General features: G+C 47.5%; 1 protein-coding gene across 1 annotated transcript in view; it reads left to right on the top strand.

Moving 5' to 3' along the window:
* Nucleotides 1–15,343, top strand: part of LOC144805579 (uncharacterized) — a 483,457-nt gene extending 468,114 nt beyond the window's left edge. Inside the window, 1 exon segment of the mRNA XM_078672106.1 lies at nucleotides 13,178–15,343. Coding sequence (XP_078528232.1) covers nucleotides 13,178–14,035 — 858 coding nt within the window. The 3' untranslated portion in view covers nucleotides 14,036–15,343.
* The last annotated feature ends 9,062 nt before the right edge of the window (nucleotides 15,344–24,405 follow it).

The following is a 24,405-nucleotide window of genomic DNA, read 5'->3' as shown; positions in this document are numbered from 1 at the left end:
GAGCCAGCGCGCCTCTCTCTCCCTCCTAGCTTCGCTGACAACCCCCCCTGCCTGCACCTGCCACAAATCATAAAAACCCCTCTTCGGCGCTGCTCTGCCCCAGGCCCTCGTCTTGTTCCCAGCGCAACACCTCCCTTCTTCCCATTTATGATCCCCGGCCCTTTGATACAAACCCCTTTCCCCGTGTGCCCGTTTGTCTTCCCCGTTCCCAGGCCGACACCCAGCTCTGCCGATACCAATCCCTTGCCCCTCCCCGTACAATAGAAAGCTTCCCTCCTCAAAGGACCCCCGAGATGATCAAAGCCCCCCCCCATCCCACGAGATCCGATCGAACCCCACACACTCCGTGAATCGGCGGAATATCCAGCTGCGCGATGATCATCACCTGTTGTGAACGGGGCGGGGACTTCCACTGTAACCTTGCGTGGGAACGGGCTGGGAAGGGGGGGATTCTGAGGATGTCTTTCCGTACATCAAAGTATCGACGAGAATGTGTTACATGCAATAAACAGATAAACGTGTGTATAAGAGGCCAGGCCTCAGGGATGCAGTTAGAGCACCTCAGAACGATACCTTCTGTCCGTTTCGTTGTGTTCTCCTCCGGAGAGAATAAAAACCTTGTTTCCTGCCTTCCAGACTCCAGCGCCTGCCTCTTCAATAGTTTAACTTCTTTGTGGGTTCAAGAGGCGACACCGCCGGGCAAAATACTTAAGGATCTTATATTCTGGTTGGTAGTGCCCCCCATTTATTTTCTACAATTGGCGTCCCAAGCGTGGGGCCCATCAGCGACCCATGGATCCAGTGGGAGAGGTCCTGACGACAAAGTGAACGACTGCAACGATCGGGAACGCGTCTGTCCGATAGACCCTCGTCTGACAGCCGATCATCCGAACTTCACTGGTTCCGAACAGACCTCTCTCGAGTGATCTACGGTCCTGACTGGGAACCATCAGGAGTGCCGCGAGGATAACGGAGAAGAGAGGACGATCGGGCGCTGGATTCGGAAGACAGGAAACTGTCCATGCGGTCCGGGTAAGGTTGTGTTACCACGACAAGTTGCGAAAAAATTGCTTGATTGCTTGTTTGTTTAAAAATACTAGTATTGCTCTTTTTATTTATTTGGAGATTCACTGTCTGCAAACGGAGAAACAACGGGCTCTCTCTTTGCAAGCAGTGGAGAATAGGTAGGGTAGCAGCCGTGCTTATTTTTTTCTCCCCCACTCAATAATCACTTGAAACTGAACTGTTGTTCGCAAAACTATTGTTTCCTGGAGATTCCCTGTCTGCAAACAGGGAAGAGACCACCCTTTTTGCAGATAGTGAAAAGGGTAGGTAACGCAGATCTTTGCGGACCTACTCATTCTCCCCATTGTTATTTATTGGTCTTTTGTTATTTTGATCCATGAGGTATTCACTGCCTGCAAACAACGTAGAATAGAAATATTCTGTCCAGTCTTTGCACCTAGTGATAAGATAGGCAGTGCTGACTTTTTAGTCCCTCGTTACGAGCCGTCATGTCTGTCTTCTCCCCACTGATTAGTAGCCTGTTTAGCCCGGACCGCCTATTAGAGATGGACCATCCAGCCCCACTGGAAGGCACCCCTAATAAGGACATGTTCATGAAGCATGGATTGACCGCTATAGCCTATAGTAAACTATGGCATAAATATACAAAAAAGGGTCAAGAAAGTCAATGGCCCCTGATAGGATCCTTCGATGATGATAAAATAAAAACGCTAGAAACTGCCCTGGGTAAAAACAAGACAACACCTACTATGCTCGACAGCTTCGGCATGTGGCGAAAAGAAACTGAACAACGTAAAAAGAAAACTGAGAGTAGGTTGGAAAAAGAGCTGCGAAAAGCAGCCCACCTAGCTGCTCAGAAACTAAAAAAGGAGATAAAGGAAAGAGAGAAAGCTAAACAGAAACTAGAAATGGAAACGCCAAGCCAGTGTCCGGTTAGAACCCCCTCCATGCTCTACCCTGATTTACCCTCGAAACGACAAGCCAATGAGGACCTGCTGCTAGGTCCTCCTATCATCTACATGCCCCCTCCATATGCCCCTTCTCAACCCTTGGCGCAGCACGCGCCACCCCCAGGTACAAACGAAGGTACCGCCACAGCGTCGGCCCCAATGGCCTCTGTGCCAGCCGAACCCCTTGTATTAAAACCCGCATCAACAACAACGTTAGACGACCATGAGACTCGAGGGGCTGGTCCTGCAAGAACAAACAGACTAGACAAAGATGAGCGAGCGGGGATCGACAAAATAGCAAGGACACTGGTAGAAAGGAAGGATGATGAAGAGTACATCACAGATATGTTCAGCTCGTATACAGGGAGTCACAGACGACATTTTACCGTACGACTGTGTTATCATGTCTTGAATGCATACGAGGACCGATATCGAGACAAAGGTCCCGAGAGCCTAAGGACTCTGTACCGGAAGGTCGATATCGGGGATGAGGGCGAGTGTGATGTGTCGGACCTCCTTACGCGTACGCTTGAGGTTTTCCGCCACCTCACTGAACGAAAGCCGGGAGCTAAATCCGCAGCCACCGTAGTGACCGAACCACCAACCGAGCAATCTAACACCATGATGCCGATACGTGAGGCTGCCCCTTACTGGGTTCCTCCTCGGGGTACAGGGACTCACGATGATGCAAACAACCAAGATGCGAAGGGAAGGGTAGTGTACAACTGGGTCTACCAGCCATGGGACCGGCAAGAGATACTGACATTTCGGAAATCTCTACCCGACCTACGTAAAAACCCCACTGCCTTCTATACTGAATTGGGTACAGCCCTGGGTTCAACGATCATGACCCTGGCTGACATCGACTTGTTCTTCGGGTTATGTCTACCAGCTGATGTGTGGAAGCAAATCCGGAAAGTCGACCACCTTGAGCTGTTTGGACATACCTGGTCACAACTCGATGACCTGGACAAACAACGGGGACCAGGACAAAAGCCGTTGAAATCCAATCTAGACCTCCCAGATAAAATCGTAGAGAAATTAAAAACCCTAATCCCAGAAAAGAAAGTGGACTGGTCGATAGTAACAGCCTGTCGCCAAAAACCCCAGGAGGATGTATCGGAATACTTCTCCCCGTTTGAAACGGTGTTCTCCGATTACAGCGGCCAGGACATGACCACTGCAACCGGACACCATCTGTTTGTCCAGAATTATGTTAAGGGCCTATCATCGGAAATCTCCCAGAAACTACAGGCCAGCGAGAGTAGTTGGGCAGCCTCCAAACCTACAGCGATTCTCCAAATGGCCCAATATTATGAGCATCAGAAAAATGAAAACGATAGGGCGACAGAGAAAAAGAAGAAGGACTTAAAAGAGAGGGTGATGATTGCCAAACTGCAAGGGGTGACTATAGGACGAGACCAATACCGGGGAAACTACCAGACAAGCGTCCCTAAGACTACATTTCCCCAGGACCGCACTCTGACTTCCTACAGTGGACGCACAGACCTTAGAGAAGACCAGGGCGCTTTCTGCAAAGGGACTGGCCATTGGAAATCCCAGTGCCCAGTTCTTCTGGAAATGATCAGAAACAAAGACCCCAGGGATGTAGCAAACGGACCGAGACCTAAGGGACAACAACGAGGGCCCCCAAATGACGCGACTAATGACAGATCAAGCAGACCAAATACGTTCGACCGACCCAGGCAGAACCAATATCAACAATCTGACTATGACGACACTCACACCTTCGCATAGGACAGCCAAGGGCGAGGGAGGGATCCAGTCGAGCTCTATGTTGACCAGCAGGGCCCTTATGTCACTGCTAAGGTCCTGGGTACCAAGTCTCCATTTCTGGTAGACACTGGCGCAACACGTAGTGCGTTATCTAAACGACTGATTCCAAGGGCACCCTTGTCTGGCTCACTCATAACATCGACAGGTTTCGATGGAACGCCCTCCACCAACCCTTTGTCTGCCCCGATTCTCTTTGACGTAGAAAACAACACCACCGACACCACGTTCTTGCTTTCCTCCAATAGCCCTGACGCCATTATGGGACTTGACTTACTGAAACACTTCCGAGCGACGATTAGGTGTTCTCAAGATGGAGTTCGAGTGTTTCTTTACGACAACCCCGTTCTGCTTAGACATTGTTCCCCCCGACACATGTTTTCCATCACCGACGTTGACGCGTCCCTGCTTGACACTCTACCTCCGTATCTGTGGGCCAAAGCGGATTCGGACGTAGGGCGTATGTTAATTGACCCAGTGCACATTACTGTCCGACCAGACGCAACACTCCCAAAACTCCCACAATATTGGATATCGCCAGAGGGCGAGAAGGCATTGGTAATGATTATCCAGTCACTGATAGACGCAGGAGTGGTAGAGGAAGTGGTTAGCAACGTTTGCAACAGCCCTATCTTGCCCATTATCAAGAAGCAGGGAGAGGGAGATGAGAAAGCATACCGTTTCATCATCGACCTCCGAGAGATCAACAAAGTGGTGGTACCCCAGTACCCTGTGGTCTCAGACATCACCACCATCCTGACCTTGATTCCATCCACTGCCACCACCTTTTCCGTCATCGACCTCAAGAACGCATTCTTCTCCATCCCCATCCACCCAGACAGCCGATATCTCTTCGGCTTTACCCTAAAAGCCCGCTCATATAGGTTCTGCCGAGCGCCTCAAGGCTACACGGAAAGCCCTAGCATCTACAGCCAGGCCCTCAAAAGACAACTAGACCAAGTCCAGTTACCCGACGGGGTGGTGTTGGTACAATATGTCGATGACATCCTTTTGGCAGCCGACACCACCCCTCTAGCGGTTACCGCCACCATTCAACTCTTGCACTTCCTTGCGGAAAATGGCCACAAGGTCTCCAAGAAGAAGTTGCAATTCTGCCTACCCCAGGTCACTTACCTAGGCCACCTTTTGTCCAAAGATGGAAGAAAACTCACCCCTGATCGAATCCAAACCATTCTAGATACCCCTGTCCCTAAAACCCAGAAGCAGGTTCGCTCCCTATTAGGCCTCACCTCCTTCTGCCGACAATGGTTACCAAACTTCAGCCTCGTTGTAAAACCACTGCTTTCTCTGCTAAACAAAGACGTCCCTTTCCCACTCCCTTGGACTCCTGAGTGTCCAACTTCCTTCACAGAACTGCGAGATGCCCTTTGCTCAGCCCCTGTCCTGGGTACCCCTGATTACAAAAAGCCCTTCTCCCTTTACACTCACGAAAGGGAGGGGTGCGCTTTATCTGTCCTGACCCAGGCCATCGGCCCTAAGCAACGACCGTGCGCTTACTTCTCTGCCACTCTTGACCCTGTCGCCAGAGCCTTGCCTGCCTGCCTTCGAGCTGTAGCTGCTGCTGCAGTCTCTATCCGACAGAGTGAGGGGATTGTACTCTCGAATTCCCTCACGGTACTGGTACCCCATGCAGTCGACACCCTCCTGAACCAAACCAAGACGCAACATCTGACGAGTGCACGACTGACTGGATACGAACTGACCTTGCTTGCCCCCCATATCACCCTGAAAAGATGCACCACACTGAACCCAGCAACTCTGTTACCCTTGCCAGAGAACGATCCCAATGTGCACCCCGTACATGACTGCGTGACTCTTACGGACGAACAGACCAGGAGTAGGGTCGATCTCAGAGACACAGCTTTCCCTGACCCCGACGGGGAGTTGTGGGTGGACGGTTCTTGCATCAAACTCTCCGATGGTACCACTTCCGCTGCCTATGCAGTCACCACGGCTCGAACTGTAGTAGAAACAGCCCGCATCACCCAGCGATCTGCCCAGGCAGCGGAACTGATTGCTTTGACGCGAGCCTGCATCCTGGCAACAGGAACCACAGCGAACATTTACACCGACAGCCAGTATGCCTTCGGGGTGGTTCACCATTTTGGGCTCCTCTGGAGGGAGAGAGGATACTTGACCTCACACGGCACACCCATTTTGCACGGGGATTTAGTCTCCGCCTTAATCGAAGCTGTCCTCCTCCCCAACAAACTTGCCGTTATCAAATGCCAGGCACACAAGAAAGTGACAGACATTATTGGACAGGGAAATGCACTAGCCGACATCACCGCCCGAACGACAGCTGAAAATAGAACGACAACACATATGTACGTGACCAGGTCACAAGCAGAAAACTGGACTGACGCCAAGGACACAATTAGAGACATACAAACGACTAGCACACAACACGAATTGACTGAATGGACACGGGTGGGATTGAAAGACGATGAAGGCTGCTGGCGGACAAAAGACACGAACAGATGGTTGCTACCTGATTCGTACTTGATTCCCATATTAACCATGGCACACTCCCCTGCCCACATAGGATCAGCCCCCATGATCGAACTTGTCTCCAGGGTTTGGCACAATGACAAGATCCCAGATTCCGCCAAACGCCTGGTCCAACAATGCTTAATATGCCTGCAACACAACCCCGGGAAAGGAACTGTAGTACCCCGGGGGGGATTTGGGGTCCCAAACCACCCATTTGAAGTCCTGCAGATGGACTACATCCAGCTAGACAGATGCCAAGGCCTGAAATATGTACTCGTCGTGGTGTGCGCATTTAGCAAGTGGGTGGAAGCATATCCAACCCGTGACAACACCGCTATGGCCACCGCAAAGGTTCTGTTAAAGGAGTTTTTCCCCCGTTATGGCCTCTGTCGTGTTTTATGGAGTGATAATGGCCCCCACTTTGTAGCCAACGTTATCCAGCTCATCCTAAATGGGCTGGGTATCAAACAGAAATTCCACGCAGTCTTCCACCCTCAATCTGCTGGGCTTGTCGAACGACACAATGCCACACTAAAGCTTAAACTGGCCAAAATAGTGGCTACGACGGGCCTGAAATGGCCAGACGCCCTCCCATTGGCATTGCTATCGATGCGCTCTACCCCCACCCGACATCACTTAACCCCTTATGAAGTTATCTTCGGTCGACCCATGAGCGTCTGGTCTGCCCCGAAACCAACTTCCATTCATGACGTTCCGGATGTCCTAATGTCTGATTATCTGTACAAATTGACTGAAACTTTGTCTGTCCTTCATCAGCAGGTGCAGCAGGCCATCCCCGATGCTTCCAGGGGTCCGGGTCACGCCATCCAGCCGGGGACTTCGTGCTGATCCGAAATTTTCAGCGATCAAAGAGTTTGGAACCCCGGTGGACGGGCCCCTGGCAAGTGCTGATCACCACTCGGACCGCACTTCGAGTGGAGGGGAAGAAACACTGGCTGCACGCTCATCACTGCAAAAAGGTCTCTCCAGCCCTGGCCACGACAGACACCGTCAACACCCAAGAAGAGCTCCTGAACCAGGACCGACCATCGTTGAACTGCTACCCTGATACTGAGACACTTGAACTTTCAAAACATCCTGACCCCACTGTGCCATCTCGAGAAGGGTATTTCCTGCGTCGAAAGGAGGGAGCTTCGGCTAAGTAGGCCACGGACTAGGTTAAAGGATCTCAGAACGGTGACCCAAACTACCAAGGGTTACCTGGAGAGAAGCTAAAACTAAGTCTGTGGTCCTGCCCACTACCGAGCACCTTGAAGACGAAGATGATGGAAGCGCCAGATAAGAAGATGATGGAAGCGCCAAATAAGAAGCCGACGGAGACAGCAGGAAATACCCACTACAGAAATCCGAGAATAGACAGACTCCATAGCTCAAAGACAATTGCACTCTTCATCGTAATCCTCCTCTGTTTTCTCCTCATGACTACGCTCTGGATTATGGAAGAACACGCACCTGCTCACGAAACATTCCTAACCACTGCTCAGCCTACCACCATGAAGGAACATCATCTAATTTCGCTCTCTCCTCAACTAAGAGAGAGGCGAAAGGAGTTTTGGAACAACTCTTTCGTGCAGCTACTTCACCAGCACAATCTTGCCACCAACACCACCAACTGCTGGATCTGTGGGTTGCTACCCCATGCCACTGGACATTCAATACCATTCATCCCTTCACCCTTCTCTGTCCACGGCTCCTGCCTTGCCTGGCTGATCCTCCTGCAAGAGAGCTATACGGGCAATGCCACCTCCAGCAGAACTGCAGCACATTCTTCTCATGGGGCCGGGCGAAACAAGACAAAGACACACTTCTGCCCGCTGACCCCCAGCGACTCGATCCAAATGGACATCCCGGCCAAAGAACGAATCGAAATGCAGGTGTTCAACAATCCAACCAGACCCACCTTCTCCTATCTGCGGAAACGAACGGCTGCCACTCTGACTGTGGCCCTGTCGGTCATCAACGTCACAGGCCACATGTGTGTAGAAGGACTTGGGACACAGCTGGTGGGTCGCAGCGCTTGCCGCTTTACCAGCACTCTGGATTCCACGGATCCACCTTCCTTTGTGTCATCCCCAAACATGTATTTCATCTGCGGCACGAAGGCCTACACCTGGCTCCCCAAAGGCTGGGGGGGCACTTGCTACATCTCCTTCGTCCTTCCTCCAACTTATGTGGCCCCAGCGAATCACCACAGGCAAAAACGAGCCAAAGACGTCGAGCAAGCCGACTCAACAGGGGCGCAGTTCCTCGATGCTATGAAAGGACTCGTCCCCCTCTGGGGCCCGATGGCAAACAGCCGTGCCATCCGACATTTGACTCAGGCAGTCGAGACAACCATGAACATCACAGCGGGCATCTTTGCCAACAACACTGCCGAGCTCCAAGCGGTCCGTTTGGTGGCTCTTCAGAACCGCCTCGTTCTAGATGTGGTTCTGGCGGACCGTGGAGGAGCATGCCGCATTATTGGGTCCAGCTGTTGTACATACATACCGGACAACGCACCCTCAGTGTACAAAGCCATCGAACATCTTCACAGACTCTCTTCGGAAGTTCACCAAGAGCAAGAAGAATGGTCGCTTGGTGGTTGGTTCTGGGACACCGTCAAAAGCTGGGGCTGGAGACTGCTCACCATTATCCTGATTCCCGTAGTTGTAATATGTGGCCTATGCTTAGGAATTCAATGTTTGCCACCTATGTGTTCTTTATGTGCGAGTTGTATTTTTCCCAAAACTGTGGACATTGGAAGCGAACATATGAGAGCATTGTATGATACCGAAGTAAGGAATTTGATGAAAATTGACATTGAGTAAAGCAAGGTGGCTAGATATGTTGAAAAGGGGGGACTGTTGAAAGTTGGGCTGAAACCGTCAACATTATCGGCGCCCTCTTGCTCTCCTTAAGCCTTTTGTGCGCGTAAAACAGCCGCCATTTTGGGCACCATGGCTTCCCTGCTCTCGCCGAGAGCCAGCGCGCCTCTCTCTCCCTCCTAGCTTCGCTGACAACCCCCCCTGCCTGCACCTGCCACGAATCATAAAAACCCCTCTTCGGCGCTGCTCTGCCCCAGGCCCTCGTCTTGTTCCCAGCGCAACACCTCCCTTCTTCCCATTTATGATCCCCGGCCCTTTGATACAAACCCCTTTCCCCGTGTGCCCGTTTGTCTTCCCCGTTCCCAGGCCGACACCCAGCTCTGCCGATACCAATCCCTTGCCCCTCCCCGTACAATAGAAAGCTTCCCTCCTCAAAGGACCCCCGAGATGATCAAAGCCCCCCCCCCATCCCACGAGATCCGATCGAACCCCACACACTCCGTGAATCGGCGGAATATCCAGCTGCGCGATGATCATCACCTGTTGTGAACGGGGCGGGGACTTCCACTGTAACCTTGCGTGGGAACGGGCTGGGAAGGGGGGGATTCTGAGGATGTCTTTCCGTACATCAAAGTATCGACGAGAATGTGTTACATGCAATAAACAGATAAACGTGTGTATAAGAGGCCAGGCCTCAGGGATGCAGTTAGAGCACCTCAGAACGATACCTTCTGTCCGTTTCGTTGTGTTCTCCTCCGGAGAGAATAAAAACCTTGTTTCCTGCCTTCCAGACTCCAGCGCCTGCCTCTTCAATAGTTTAACTTCTTTGTGGGTTCAAGAGGCGACACCGCCGGGCAAAATACTTAAGGATCTTATATTCTGGTTGGTAGTGCCCCCCATTTATTTTCTACAATAACCTGTCCGATAAACTAAGAATCAGGCCCCATGTCTGCAGCAAGTGTTGTAGAAGGAGCAGGAGCCAGCATTATAGGAAGAGGGCCTAGAAGCAGATATAGTGCCAGAGGCACTGAAGCACCTACCTCTTTACTTCCTCTGTTTATAGCTCATAGGCCCCTTCCTGTGCACCTCCTCAGTTAGTACCTCCCAGGTGAGCTTCTGAAATGAAGCTTGTGAGCTCCGTACTGCCACCCTTGGCGTCTTTGCTATCAGGCCATTATCTGCATCTGCTGTGTGCATGCTACAAGTGTGTCTCCTGCCTCAGCTAAAAATGAACCCTGAAGAGTGAGTACACAGACCGAGGGGAGTAGGGAAGCTGAAGGACATGGAATGAGGTATACCTGGATAAAAGAAAGATGGGAATGGAGGAATGTGACTTCACCTGTGAACAATCGACATCCCCTTTCGCTCTACCAAAGCCCTGTTGAGTTTCAAAGTATCATCCTGGCCTTCAGACAGATAACAATAAGTCAAATATCTTGTAAATGTTGAAAAACAAAAGCAATTATTTATATGCACACATCTGTTGGATGCTTGATATTTCAGTTAAAAATTGGTTGTGATGGATTCTCTATAAGGAATAAATGACTGATATTGTTGAATAATAAATTACATGATTTAATGTTTGTTTGCCATATCTGTGTGCGCAATATAAAGACGGGTCTTTGCAATCAGCCCCTAATTCTGTTTTATAGAAAACCCTGGAAGGAGCTGCTGATTGAAATACAACAGGATCATAACTTTACCTACTTTAGGAAGAACTAAAGACTCACTTTTTAAGTTGTCTTTCAGGGCAGAATCACTCAATAGTTCAAGGGAGATGGATATATATTACGCTGAAAAATGATTGAGCCAGGGGGGCTGTAAAATGTGTTGAAGGTGACTTAGGGCTTTATTACGAGTGTGGCGGTCTTCCAATCGTACTATCACTGCGGAGTTACCAGGCAGACTGCCAAGCCCATTGTGAGCCTGCTGCCGGATTATGACCTAAATCCAGGGTGGGTGGGCGGTGCAGCACCTGTCTTGCGGCAGCTGTATTAGGCTCATTTGAGAGTCTAAACAGCATACCACCACCTTAAGAGTGCCTGCAGCACGTTCCCGCACCATGTCATGCATGCCACACTGTGCAGGAACAAGGGTGTAATTCCATGGGGTGGCACAATATGTGTCCCACGCATGCAACCCCAGGAGCAGAATCGGCCAGGGCTCTGTTAGGGCCCCCTTACCTGCATGTCCTTTATCCTTTTCATGGTGGGCGGTGGATAGGCAGACTGTAATATGCTCTGTGATGTCGGCATCGGCACTGCCAACATATTCAGGGTGTTTGCAGACCGCCTCCACAGCGGGATCCTTGATCCTGGCGGGGTGGAGGTCTCATGGCGGTCCTACCACCACACTCATAATACGGCGGTCAGACCGCCAGGATGGTAGCAGATGGACCGCCACCGTGTGTACGGCGATCATGAGGGCCGTCGCACTCGTAGTAAGGCCCTTAATGAGCTGCAAGGTAAAGGCGGGAGTTGGCATTTGAGCTGATCCAGTGTGAACATGAAAGCATCGTGGAAGAAGGTGTCTGGAGTTACCGTTGTCATATATACTTCCTAAAGAGCTACCTTTGTCATGTATACTTCCTGAAGAGTTACCTTTGTTATACACTTCCTAAAGAGTTACCTTTGGTAGATACTTCCTAAAGAGTTACCTTTGTCATGTATACTTCCTGAAGAGTTACCTTTGTGATACACATCCTGAAGAGTTACCTTTGGTAGATACTTTCTAAAGAGTTACCTTTGTCATGTATACTTCCTGAAGAGTTACCTTTGTTATACGCTCCCTAAAGAGTTACCTTTGTAATACACTTCCTGAAGACTTACCTTGGTTAAATACTTCCTGAAGAGTTACCTTTATTATACACTTCCTGAAGAGCTACCTTTGGTAGATACTTTCTGAAACTGAATTAACGGCAGCACTTCCTGATTCCTCTCTTTTTCCACAATCTGTTCTGTTTAAATTAAATCTTGTCCATGTATATCTGCCTAAAACTGTACCTGTAGCACATGAGTGCTCTGTACCTGCCCTTTCTTTAGTAAGTTACTCTGTGAATAATGGTAAATCACTACCTTTTCAGAAGTAAATACAATGTGACATGTTCAACCGCAGTTTTAATGAAATATCCATGTATGGTAAAATGTTCCTTACTAAATTTCAAATATGGTAGAGAAGAGATGTCTTCTACAGCTGGTTAAATATTGTGTATTCACATTCTATTACATTTGCATTTAGTAATATTGCATTTCTTTACATCCAACAGAAAATAAGCCTTAAATGCATGGATTGATTATGAATAATGAAGATAACACATCAAAACTGCAAAAATTATCAAAAATAAGATGCTCCAAAAACTTCAGTGCAATCAGAGGACAGATCCAGGAAGAAGCAGTCAAAGGCAATTCAGTGAGTGTACGAGTCTGAGATCTGCACCTCGACACCCCAAGACGAAGAAATGACCTCAAAAAAATTAAGGCAACAAAACTGACAAACCACCTGCTGTATAAACAAGTGTCCAACACCAGCTTTGATCATGAGGCCGGTATGAGAGTTGGAGGAAGGTCTCGTGTCTATTTGGGATCCATAGCTTGGAACAAACTCCCTCTTCAGCTTTGAGCTGTTAGCAACACGAAAATGTTTAAAAAAGGTTGAAAACTTGGCTTTTTGTCCATGTTGAAAACAAACAGATTTGCTTTCTTTTCTGACCTGTGCTTTGCCCCGGGACACTCTTTGGAGTAGCTGTACACATTACGAGTCGCTTCACCATCATGATATGGCTAGAGCAGTGCTTCGCTATCTAAACTGGCAACAGACCAGCATTCAGTGCTCTAGATGTATTGCAAACACTTTCTAGTCAAACCACAGGCACCAGGGAAAAGCACAATGAAGTGGAGCCAAACAACTGAAGGCTAAAGGAAAGGGGAGATCTGCTCTCTAAAGTACAGAGTATTGTACCAATTTGCACCTACTGGAAGGAAGATTGAGCTTTACCCGCAAGCAGGCAAAGCCATTATCCAATCTAAAGATGCAATCACCCACAAGGAAGTCTTACTGATATTATGAATGTGGCAGGTATTTAGTGACTCTTGTATATTATTGTTAAATCGGAAATCAAGCGTCCAAAATAAATCAAGTGGTTTATTAACTATGCTGACCCTTCAGGAAACACGGTCAGGAGAAAAATCGTGCAATTGCACTGAATATGTCAAGAACTTTAGCCAATTAGAAACCATAAAAGAGCATCAGCGAATACAAACATGGGAAAAACCTTACCATTGCAGTGATTGTGTGAAGAGATTCAGTCGGTTACAAGAACTTCAAACACATCAGCGAACACACACAGGGGAAAAACCATACCATTGCAATGAATGTGTAAAGAGCTTTAGTCAGATATCAAACCTCCACACACATCAGAGAATCCACACAGGGGAAAAATCCTACCATTGCAGTGAATGTGTGAAGAGCTTCAATCAGATTTCACAGCTCCACACACATCAGCGAATACACACAGGGGAAAAACCATACCAGTGCAGTGAATGTGTGAAGAGCTTCAGTCAGTTATCACACCTCCAAACACATCAGAGAACACACACAGGGGAAAAACCATACCAGTGCAGTGAATGTGTGAAGAGGTAAAGTCACATTACAAATCTCTGCACACATCAGAGAATACACACAGGGGAAAAACCATACCAGTGCAGTGAATGTGTGAAGAGCTTCAGTCAGTTAACAAGCCTCCGGAGACATCAGCGAATACACACTGGGGAAAAACCATACCATTGCAGTGAATGTGAAAGTAGTTTTACTTACTCTTCAATATTAAGAAATCATCAGCGAGCTCACAAAGCGGAAAAGAATCTTTTAAATCCTAAGCAAGCATCAGCGAACACACGCAGAAGAAAAGCCATTCAAGCGCAGTGAATGTGTGAAGAAATGTAGTCAATTATCAAGCCTATGTAGACATCCGCTTACACACACTCTGTAAATACCATACAACTGTAGTGAGTGTAGAAGTACCTTTAGGTCATCTTTCGCATTAAGGATTCATCCATTAATGCTCACAGAGAAAAATCCTTTCAGGTGCAGTGAATGTGTGAATACTTTCTTTCAGTTTTAAACATCAACTAACATACACAGAGTAAAAAAGAGCATTGCAATGAATGTCAGAAGTGATTTTGTTAATTGCAAACACACCTGGGGTAAACCTTACAAGTGTACTAAAAGTGTGAAAAGCGTTTATCAATTTCTAATCCTACATAGTCTCAGCGAATACACACCTTCATTTAACTCACTTAGAAATAATCCTAGAGATGCAGTGAATTCAAAAAGAACTTAAGAACATTAACAATAATATTGACTCATCTGAGGACATAGACCAGAGCAGAACAGTGCAGTTATTGTGAGATGAAGGAATTACAGGAACAAGTATATAATTAAGTGGGATATTCAAATACCAGATGAATGAAGAGTCGACTAGAAGAAATGAAGAAAACCAAAGATGTGTAGAATATTAAAAGTGTCTGTTCCCAGTGATTGTTCACTTCGGTACATAGAAAAAACAACGTGATATAACAGGAAATCCACTGGGAGACTAGCACAATGAGGAATAAAAGAAAAGAAACACAGGAGGTTTTTATTTGGCGATGAAGAGTTACAAAGAAAAACATCCAAGTGTTCCTGTTCATGCTACCTGTAAAAGTGTAGGGATGAATATGATTCTGCCTGCACACATTGCTATATTAGCATAAATGAGTTAGTTGCGAAAACTCCATTTTGCTGCTTTTGCAAATGACACTACATCTCTGTTTTTATAAAGACAAACTGCTTGCTTTTCCTTCACGTGAGAACGGTCTGTTTTTCATATCTCTAGACTCACACTGCGACCTCAAGTCTGCACAAAGTGTTCAAGGCTAAAATAACAATGTATGCTGTTGATGCAGGTTGATCGGCCCACGCTCTAGACACAACACAAACACAACTGCTCATTTCTGAAACTCAGGTGCTTTGAATATTGCACTGCATGCATGAGTCTAGCACTTGGGAAAAACCTTTCAATCGACAAAGAGCTGTGCTGATCTGGGATGTGATTCACTTCACCTGACTTTGGAGGTATGGGGTTCCCGGTTTTAACCTAGAGATCTTTTATTATTATAATACCTAGCTCCTAGCAAGGGGAGGGTGGTACACAAGGCGCTATAGATCTGGTTCCACTATCATTATAATATGATTTCTCCCTTTGTATTGTATGGAATTGTAACAATGTTGATTGTATTGATTTTATGCATCTTTTTACTTATGTTATCAAAGATACTGCATCTTAGAGCACGTAGTTGAAATAAACATTTTAAACTATACAGTGTCTCTGATTGCTCACGTTGTGGACATTTATGAGAATAAAAACAAAAGAGTGTTCTTGATTCCCACTATTCCTGAGAGATCCCATAGTCGCTTGTTCATTGGTAGCTTCGCTGTAGTACGGAGAATGAATGAGACACTGTTGCTAGTCGGATAGGGGTTCTGGGCACCGAGGTGGATTTTTAGTACACCACAATACACTGAGGTCCTGGTTTCCTGCGCATAGTTCTGTGCATGAGCAGAATTACCGCAACTTGGCGCTCAAAGTCTTGATTAGTGCTCGTATCTGTCCACAATACCCTCAACACCTTTCCCGGTTAACAGGCGTGACGGATGAACCTACCTATACGAATGTGTTATAGGTTAATTAAAGCATGAGATTTATGAAAAGGTTCACATTTTGAATTACTAACCTTTGTTTTACTACAATTTATATACATTGTTTTTCTTTTCTATGTCCTCATGGGTGATATTGACATAGCTCAGCATAGTTGGACAGCGCTCTGGCGTCATCTGACGGAGTTTGGAGTACCAGACAATGGTATGTCTGTTATCTTTGTGGTGAGTGCTGATTCGGCATTCCCCTTTGAACTTTTCTTCTCTTGGGTCACGTTTCCTGCAATAAATGCGGATGAGGATATGTTCCATACATACACTCACACTGCCATTCCTGTGAACTATACTCCATATAGGACACAAGAGATTCCAATTTCGGCATGGCAGCATCGTGTTTGGTTGTATGGCACCCTCCCCCACACCGTAACTCCGGTTCGGTTAGGTCCCTTGTCAATTGCTGTGGCCACTTGGCCAGTCTTATCTGGGTTCACACCATATCCACGTTATCTCAATGCCCCGATTGACGACTTTTGTCAAATTTATACCTCTTTTGTCGGGGTACATAGGGCTTTATTCCAACATGTTTCTTGCAATGGAACAAGTTGGACCGGCCGGGATGTAGATTAGTCCAGTCATGGTTAATTTGGTTAATTCGGTAATGGGCAAGCACCCTCAAACTAAGTACGATATGCCTTATTGGCTTGCTGAGAAATTTGACCAACTGGAAGCAGTGTTTCCTAATACCGCTCCTGTGGAAAAACACAGGATTCTCACAATTAGTTTGCAGAAAGACTTATTGCCAGAGGTAACAGATTGTGAGATTTGGGGTAAAGTATTTGCATCAGAATATGCGAAGTGTTTCTGCACGCCGTCTATGAATGTCTTGCCCTCTGTAATCAAGCATGTTCCGGATGAGCACAGTGCGGAGGCAGCTGTCGAGTTGAGAATGAGGCTCATTGGAGTGTTTGACGTAATTGCTGATCTCATCATTTGTAATGTAAAGGGAGATGCGGTTAACTTTCAGGTGTCAAATGCTTTGCGCCTTGTCCAAGACATTGACAAACCCCGAGCGTTACCGTGAATTATTGCGGAGGCTTATAAGACCATTGGCCGCAATAGTTTGGGTGTTAAGCCTTTTGCTAAAACGGCAACTCAACCGCAGACTCAGATAGCAAAGCCTATTAAAGACGACCATCCAAATTTTCCAAAACAGAATTGGAAGAATACAAATCAGAGGAAGCAGCAATAGAAACAGAGGTCACATTCGGCGTCACCGATAGAAGCGTCTACTGAGCGCACTTATGATTTGTGCGACCATGCAAGAATTAGGTCTCCTGATAGATTTCAGGTTCCTGAGCAATCTTCTCATCGTTCTTCACAGGAAACATCGCACGCAAGCTGGTGGAGGAGAACACGGCAGGGGTCGGGGTGCCCCACAAGGACGTGAGCAGCCCCGCCCGTCTGATGGTAAAGGCAAGCAGGAAGACTTGCCATGTTAACGCCCTCATTTTCAGAAAAAGAAAGTTGCTGTGTTAACCGTAAGGTATGCCACGGATAGTGAGAACACAGCTTCGGATCCTGACATGGGCATTAACGCTGCTCGACAGCGCAGCGGAGGTTACAATAGTACGGCAAGTACTGCGTCCATATCTGAAGGCGACAGCGACTGACACTTTTATCACAATGGAAACTGTTGACAGTAGGATGGCTCCCCCTGACAGACTATATGATATAGTTCTTTTAATAGAAGGTGATATCCAACGTGTAATAAAAGGGATTTTTTGGGAACATCTGACCTCTACATATGACATTCTGTTAGCTGAGTCAGACTGGCCCCCGCTTTTCATTTTGGCCGCTCCTAGAGGGGAGGAGGTCACCCTCCCCAGCTTTCCTCACGCCGTGCCCAAGGAGCAGTCCGCAGAACTTTGCAGAAGAGTATGCTCTGGTGCTTGCACCTTCGTTGTACCATACTCAAGTCGGGTGGGATAAGCTTTCTCCCAGACACGAGATTCCATTGCAGTTTATGCCAGAGCCACCACCCCGCTATCCCATGCGGCGATTGGCTAAAGCCCACGTTGCGGAAATCCTTGAACAATTAGAATATCAAGGTGTGATTGAGGCATGTGTGTAAATGTAAATGTAAATTGATACTTGTATAGCGCACTACTCACCCGCAAGGGTCTCAAGGCGCATGTACGAATACCGCTGTGGAACCCATCCTGGTTTTCCCTGTGAGGTGTCCACTCCTGGGCACCCCCCAGGTGGAGGCCAGGCATCCTTAGCGTTGTGGGGGCCGTTGTGGAGATTAAGCAAGCTATTTCCCAGAGTTGCAGAGTGGGACTCCATGGTTGGAATAGGCACCGAGGCGAGAATGATCAGGTCCGTGGAATTTTGAGCCCAAGACCCGCCGAGGCGGGGAATTGAACCCTGGCCCAGGCTAGACCTCTGCATCAGGGTCTGCCGCTCTAACCATTGAGCGTGTGTGTCACCCATGAATAATCCTCATTTCACTGTTACCAAACCTGATGGGTCGTACTGCCTGGTTTTGGATTATCTTTGTGAAACAAAGGAGTTAGGTCCATATAGGGTATGGGGTAGACTGGATAGTAATAAACTAGAAAACACAAGAATACGTCTACACCCAATTAATTTCCAAAAACTTATTTCAGATCATAGGAGAAACACAAACGTATTGAGTTTGACCCAGTATTTTTATTTATACCTGTCTATTTCGTAAAAAAAATTCATTCTTCTTTTGAAAGTTTTGCAAAAAAGGAGAAAACTGTACATTCAATACATTTAAATTCCAACACAATGGAAGCAATGCTGTAAGGGTCATATTTTGGAATGTGTCAAAGACAAAGAAAACCAAGAAAGAATTCTGCATGAACACAAACAACGAACAACGCTGGGTGTTCAAGCTCCAAACAGATGTTCATGGGTTGAACGATGACATACCGTGGGGTGCATTTAACCCCTAAAATGACTGTCAAGACACTAATCCTAACCCCTTAAATACCAACCTTTCTGGCATTCATCTATGGTCCATACCATACCGAACTTAATGTTTAATTAACTCCAAAATGTCTCGAACAGCCATACCTATTAAGAACTCGACTTTAAAAAAATGTTTTTGTTTTCAACCATTTTTTTTACATTTATTTTTATTTTTATATTATCCTTCCAAAACCCAACAATATCTTAATTAATTAATTCTCACCGTCACTATTTGTGCTCAATTAGGCAATAGAGACCTTGCACCCTCGTATTATTAATGTGAGAATCGACCAACCAAGCACCCAGCGCTACGGATAAAACACTTCCGCATTTTGCGCAATCACATCCTCCCAACATGGCCGACTCATCCACACGGTCTAGTCTTCTGTTAGGCATACCCGGAAATGAATACTAACAAAAGAGATCCCGACGGAACGCATTCTAAGATGCGGTCCGAGAGGGAAGCAGCCAGGTAATCCCGTACAGTGATGCCAGATAGGAAGTAAGTGACGGAGCCTCCAGAAAGGTCACGAGCGAAGATATCTTCCCGCTCTTCTATTTTTAATCGTGTGCATTCTCTCCCTCATATAACGGTCCGTTTTTTAAAATATGACCCTTACAGCATTGCTTCCACCGAAGCAACACCGCCCCTCCCAGAGACCATGAAGTGCTATTCAGCACCCTGATATGTAATTATCGGCATCCTTCAATCCTTTATTGTGTGTTAAATGTAGTGTGTCTCACGTTTGTGTCACAGCTAGTTTTCATGTCAGTGTCTATGTATATACAAGCACGTGTTTTATTTCACCATATGCTGGACCTGAAAGCCTGCACGCACCAGTATGGGGCAACTTGCGCCATATAAAGCATGCATATACACGTATATATATCGAAATGTGCAGCATGAAGGACTTACATAGTCCCCGATCTCCTAAAGAGAAGGGAAAGGTGTCTATTTAATGTGCTTATTCATTTTACAGGTTCTCCAGTGAACATAAACATACGTCAGTAAATTTATCACGTATGAATGTCTGTACCTTGCATGTTTATATATTGAACAGCGGTCAGCACGATCTCATTTATTAATATTCACAACCTAAATGTAGGATTTTAGGAGTGGAAATTACAGGGCTGGTCCCTGTAAGGTCCTGAAGAAACGCTAGGGGTAGCGTGAAACATGTTGACCATATACTGAACCCGCCTCCATAGTTGGTCGGTCCACAGTATAACCCCATTTTTAATATACCAACCTAGGAGCAGAATAAAACATTGAGGCCCACTAGCACGGTATTTTTAAATTCACTTACTCACCCACTCCATCCCACAACACCTTTTTTTGCACCACACATAGTCCTTCACATTACAGTGCTCCTACGTAATTCGCAAGTCGCAGCACGCCCCTTTTCGTAGAGAACTGGGATGGCCCCAATGATGAAGCATGTCACCGTGAGGAAACTCCGGTGAGTGAGGGGACTCAAAAAAAGATATTTTTTCTTTTTTCTGGCCACACCAAATATTATTTTGTATCCGGCCACAACACGAGACAGGTCTACGAACCCAAACTTTGGGCTCATTTTTTCATATGATTCTGTACACCCCCACCAGGTATCTTAGCCTTATTTGTATTAGCTAGCTCACAGTGCCGCTAGAGTCTCCTCTTATCAGGGAGAGAATAGTTTCTGGCAACCTCAGAGCATGACAACCCTGATCCCTCTGAATCATGGAAACAATATATTACTTTTCGCTCAGTCACTCGTGTTCACTTAGTCTGTCTCAGAGATACACAGAATAAACAGTCTGGGCGTTTCATTAAGAATTTATTGAACAGTTGTTTTTCTCGTGTAGAATATATGAGCTGTAACAACCGTTAGACAGTAGTAGAGATATATCATTTTTTTAAAACTTTATTTACAAAGCTGAAGTCTATGTCTGAGAAAGAAACCCTCACATATAGTGAAGACTATATCAATAAACTCTAAGAAGAAGAGGGAGGGGGGACTCTCATAGCTGGCAGTACAGTCTCTGGTGACTTGTCTCTTAATGAAAAAATCTCAAAGTTAGAGAGACTAGAAAAAAAGTTGATAAGAACTAGACTGCATGGCCACACATTGGCCAAATATCTACGAGCGAACGTAATACCCATTGGTCTCCAAGTAAAAAACGAACCTGCAATTTTCCTGGAAAGTCCGAAATTTAAGGAGAACTTCAGCTTTGTGTCCAACACGTGTTCCAGACATTGGATGGTTTTGGGCATAGAGACTGCTGTTGAAGAGGTCGAGCGACTAACAAGGGAAATTGCAGATTTACGTAAAGAGATCATTGATGACAAGGCCTTAGTGAATGCCAAAGAAGCCCTAGAAAGGCTAGAAAAAACAATCAAGGACTTTGAAATATACACACAAAGCACTAAGTTGGAAAAAGTCACAAAAGACATAAAAGCCTACGATAAAAATACAGAGAAATATTAAACAGGAATATATTTTCTTTAACCGTGGTGTAAGGTTCTTTTCAAAGATAATATAGTCTTTGAGTTACAGATAGCAGACTGATTATTGTTGCTTTTTGATTTGAACATTGATTCATTCTGGATTTGATCTAACACTATAATCTATAGGTATAGGACCACTGTTTGTTTATAATTGCATGTTGTAACTGGGCCGCATAATAATATAGATCAAAGCGCGGGGCGTCAAAGCCCCCCTCCTCGTAGCTGCAAACAATGGTATGAAGAGCCCCTCTACTGTGTCGGCAGGCCCAAAGCAGGGACGTGAGAAGCGTATTGAGAGTGCGGAAGACTCGTGGTGGGAGCGGACACAGTAAATTCTGAAGGACATACAACGTCCTAGGGAGCATCACCATCTTGGCGACGGCCAGTCTTCCCATTAACGAGAGTGGTAAAGAATTCCAGAAAGACACCGATTGCTGTAAGGACGAGATTATACGATCGACATTCTGGACGAACGCCTGCGCGTCCATCGGGCCACCCGTATACCAAGATAACGGAGTCCCTCACGTTTCTAGCGCAGCCCGAGGTCTGGTAGGTCTCCCAGGGGCACCAAATCCAACCACGCCACTGGAAAGATCAGGGACATATGGCAGTTGAGCCGTAGCCCCGACACCTCTAAGACAGCCCTGACGAGTACCCCGTGCCAGCCAACATATCTCGGATTGCGCGCCCCCCAGTTTCACCCTGGCGCGAGGGACCGTATACAAGATGCAAATCCAGCAACAGAAATTGGGGCCTAGCCCCATGGTACAGAGGACCTCAAGAAGATAACCCCAATCGACCGTGTCGAACTCTTTGGTGAGGTCAATGGATACCGATGCCATCTGCTCTTCCCGACCCTGCACCTCGTGTAGAATGTGATTCAGCCTCCGCAGATTCATAGCCGCATTACGTCCCGGTATGAAACCGCACTGGTTCTCATGGACCAGGTGAGTCATGTACGGCGCTAAGCGCATGGCTAGAAGCTTACACAAGATTTTAACATCCGTATTGATCATCGTGATCGGGCGATATGAGGAAGGCTCGTGGGCATCCCCCCCGGCTTCAGGATCATGTATATTTCCCCCAGCGTCATGCTCGGTGGAAGAGACCCACTCTCAAACGCGTCAAGATAAACCTGCAGTAGGAGTTTGGGGAGTGTACCCTCAAAGGCCTTATAAAACTCAGGAGGGAATCCGTCACACCCCGGGGACTTGGCCTTCGGCAGGCGCCGCAAAGTGCACCTCACCCAGTGTTAGAGTTTCATTGACGTCCTCCTGAACCAGCTTAGGGAGAGACTGCATGGCCAATTCCCGAAGGTGAGGGAGATAAGATGTCTCAATAACAACGGGGTCCTTAGCAAACACCCGCTGGCGATGTGACCAAAGGACCCGCAGCAGTCCCACTTCTGAGTGGACGAAGCCCCCCATAGGCCGTGCAGGGCCACAATTCTCTCCGGGGCCCTCTCCCGTCGAAGAATACATGCCAAGAGTTGACCCGATTTATCCCCCTCCCTATGAAGACGCTACCTATATTGTGTGAGGGTATATTTATCGAGCCTAACCAGATTATCGTGGATGCGTGTGCGGGCGTCATGCTCCCCCGCGCTCATTATAGTGTCATGGGTCTCAGAGGTCTGCAGGTCTAAGAGGTGGCTTTTCGCCTCCTTTACCTCTCGTTGGAGCTGCTTCTGGATCCCATAGGTTAGGTTCATGCTCGCCCCCTCACCACGGCTTTTAGGGCGTCCCATTTTGTGGCCAGTGAGAGATCTCCCCCCCCCCCAGTTAAGGTCCACGTAGTTAGCAATAGCAGTATCTATGTGGTGCTTAACTACCTAGTCCTCAAGAATTCCGTCGGTAACCTCCAGGTCCAGGGACGACACACCAGGGCCGACACACCGGGGCCCCCAAGTCACCTCACATGCCACATGGGAGTGTTCAGAAAGGAATTGTGCCTGATGGGTAACCTCAGGTGACAAAGTGGTCTCTGGGTTTGCAATTAAGACCCTGTCCAAACGACTATATGTGTTGTGAGTGGGGGAAAAGCAGGTGTATACTTTTTGAGTCGGGTGCCTCTGGCACCAGATATCTTGAGCTCCTATATTCCCCATGACCTCCCGGAGTTTCGCTGTCATTCGTGGCTTCGTGCGTGCACAGGGTAGGAACCGGTCAAGGACGCAATTAAAGTCCCCAAACCATAGCAACGGTACCTCCAGTTCCGGGACCAGCGCCTCCTGCAGGGACTGAAAAAAGGCTGGGTCATCAGTATTCGGGCCGTAGGATTTCAGTATGGCGACATCCCTGCCATCTAGCTTAGCTCTAAGGAGCAGGTACCTCCCATGGATGTCAGCCTCCACAAACTGGACAGCAAACGGGACTCCGGGGCTACCCACACTAGGACCCCCCCTGGCATATGTAGAAAAGGAAGAGTGGAAAACCTGTCCCCGCCATTTTCTCCCCAGTTTTTGAGCCCCGTCATCCGTGAGGTGAGTTTCCTGGAGGCACGCTATCGAAACCTTATGCCTGCGAAGGGAGGACAGAATCCTATATCTCTTGGTGCACGTACCCAGCCCTCTCACATTCCAACTCAGGAATTTATGCCCCATGTAAGGCGAAATAACCCATCATGCCGTAGTCCACGTCCCACGCAGCCATCCCGTGCCCAAAATGCAGTACAGACAATGCCTGGATAAAAACAACAACCCCCCCACTAACTTTCCCCCCACCCACGAGCAATTTACTGACAACAACAAAACATGCAAAGATGCCCTTCCCGTGCTGGTGCCAGGATATGCACAGCCAGCCCATGAGCCCAACCAGGCCAACCTACCCAGCTGGTGGAGAAGACAACCCCCCTTCCCCAGGTTCAGCGCCCGACTCATGCCAGCCGCCCCCAGTCATTTATGCAGAGTCTCGAGCCAACTGAATAAGCGTCTTAGGAGCCATTAAGTCCCTCCCGCCAGGCCAGCCCCCATCCCAAAGAAGCCGCCACAGTGTGTATCTCGGTGCCTCAGAAATCCATGGGGAAGGTGCCTAGAGCCCCAGGGTCAATGCACTGGCAGCGAACCCTCCCCGACTCAGGCCACAGCATCCCACCTCTCTATGCATTATCCCCCCCG

This window comes from Lissotriton helveticus, chromosome 1_2 (assembly GCF_964261635.1).
Source record: "Lissotriton helveticus chromosome 1_2, aLisHel1.1, whole genome shotgun sequence".
Classification (NCBI taxonomy): domain Eukaryota; kingdom Metazoa; phylum Chordata; class Amphibia; order Caudata; family Salamandridae; genus Lissotriton; species Lissotriton helveticus.
The sequence above is the reverse complement of the archived record's forward strand: the minus strand, read 5'-3'. Positions and strand labels throughout refer to the sequence as shown.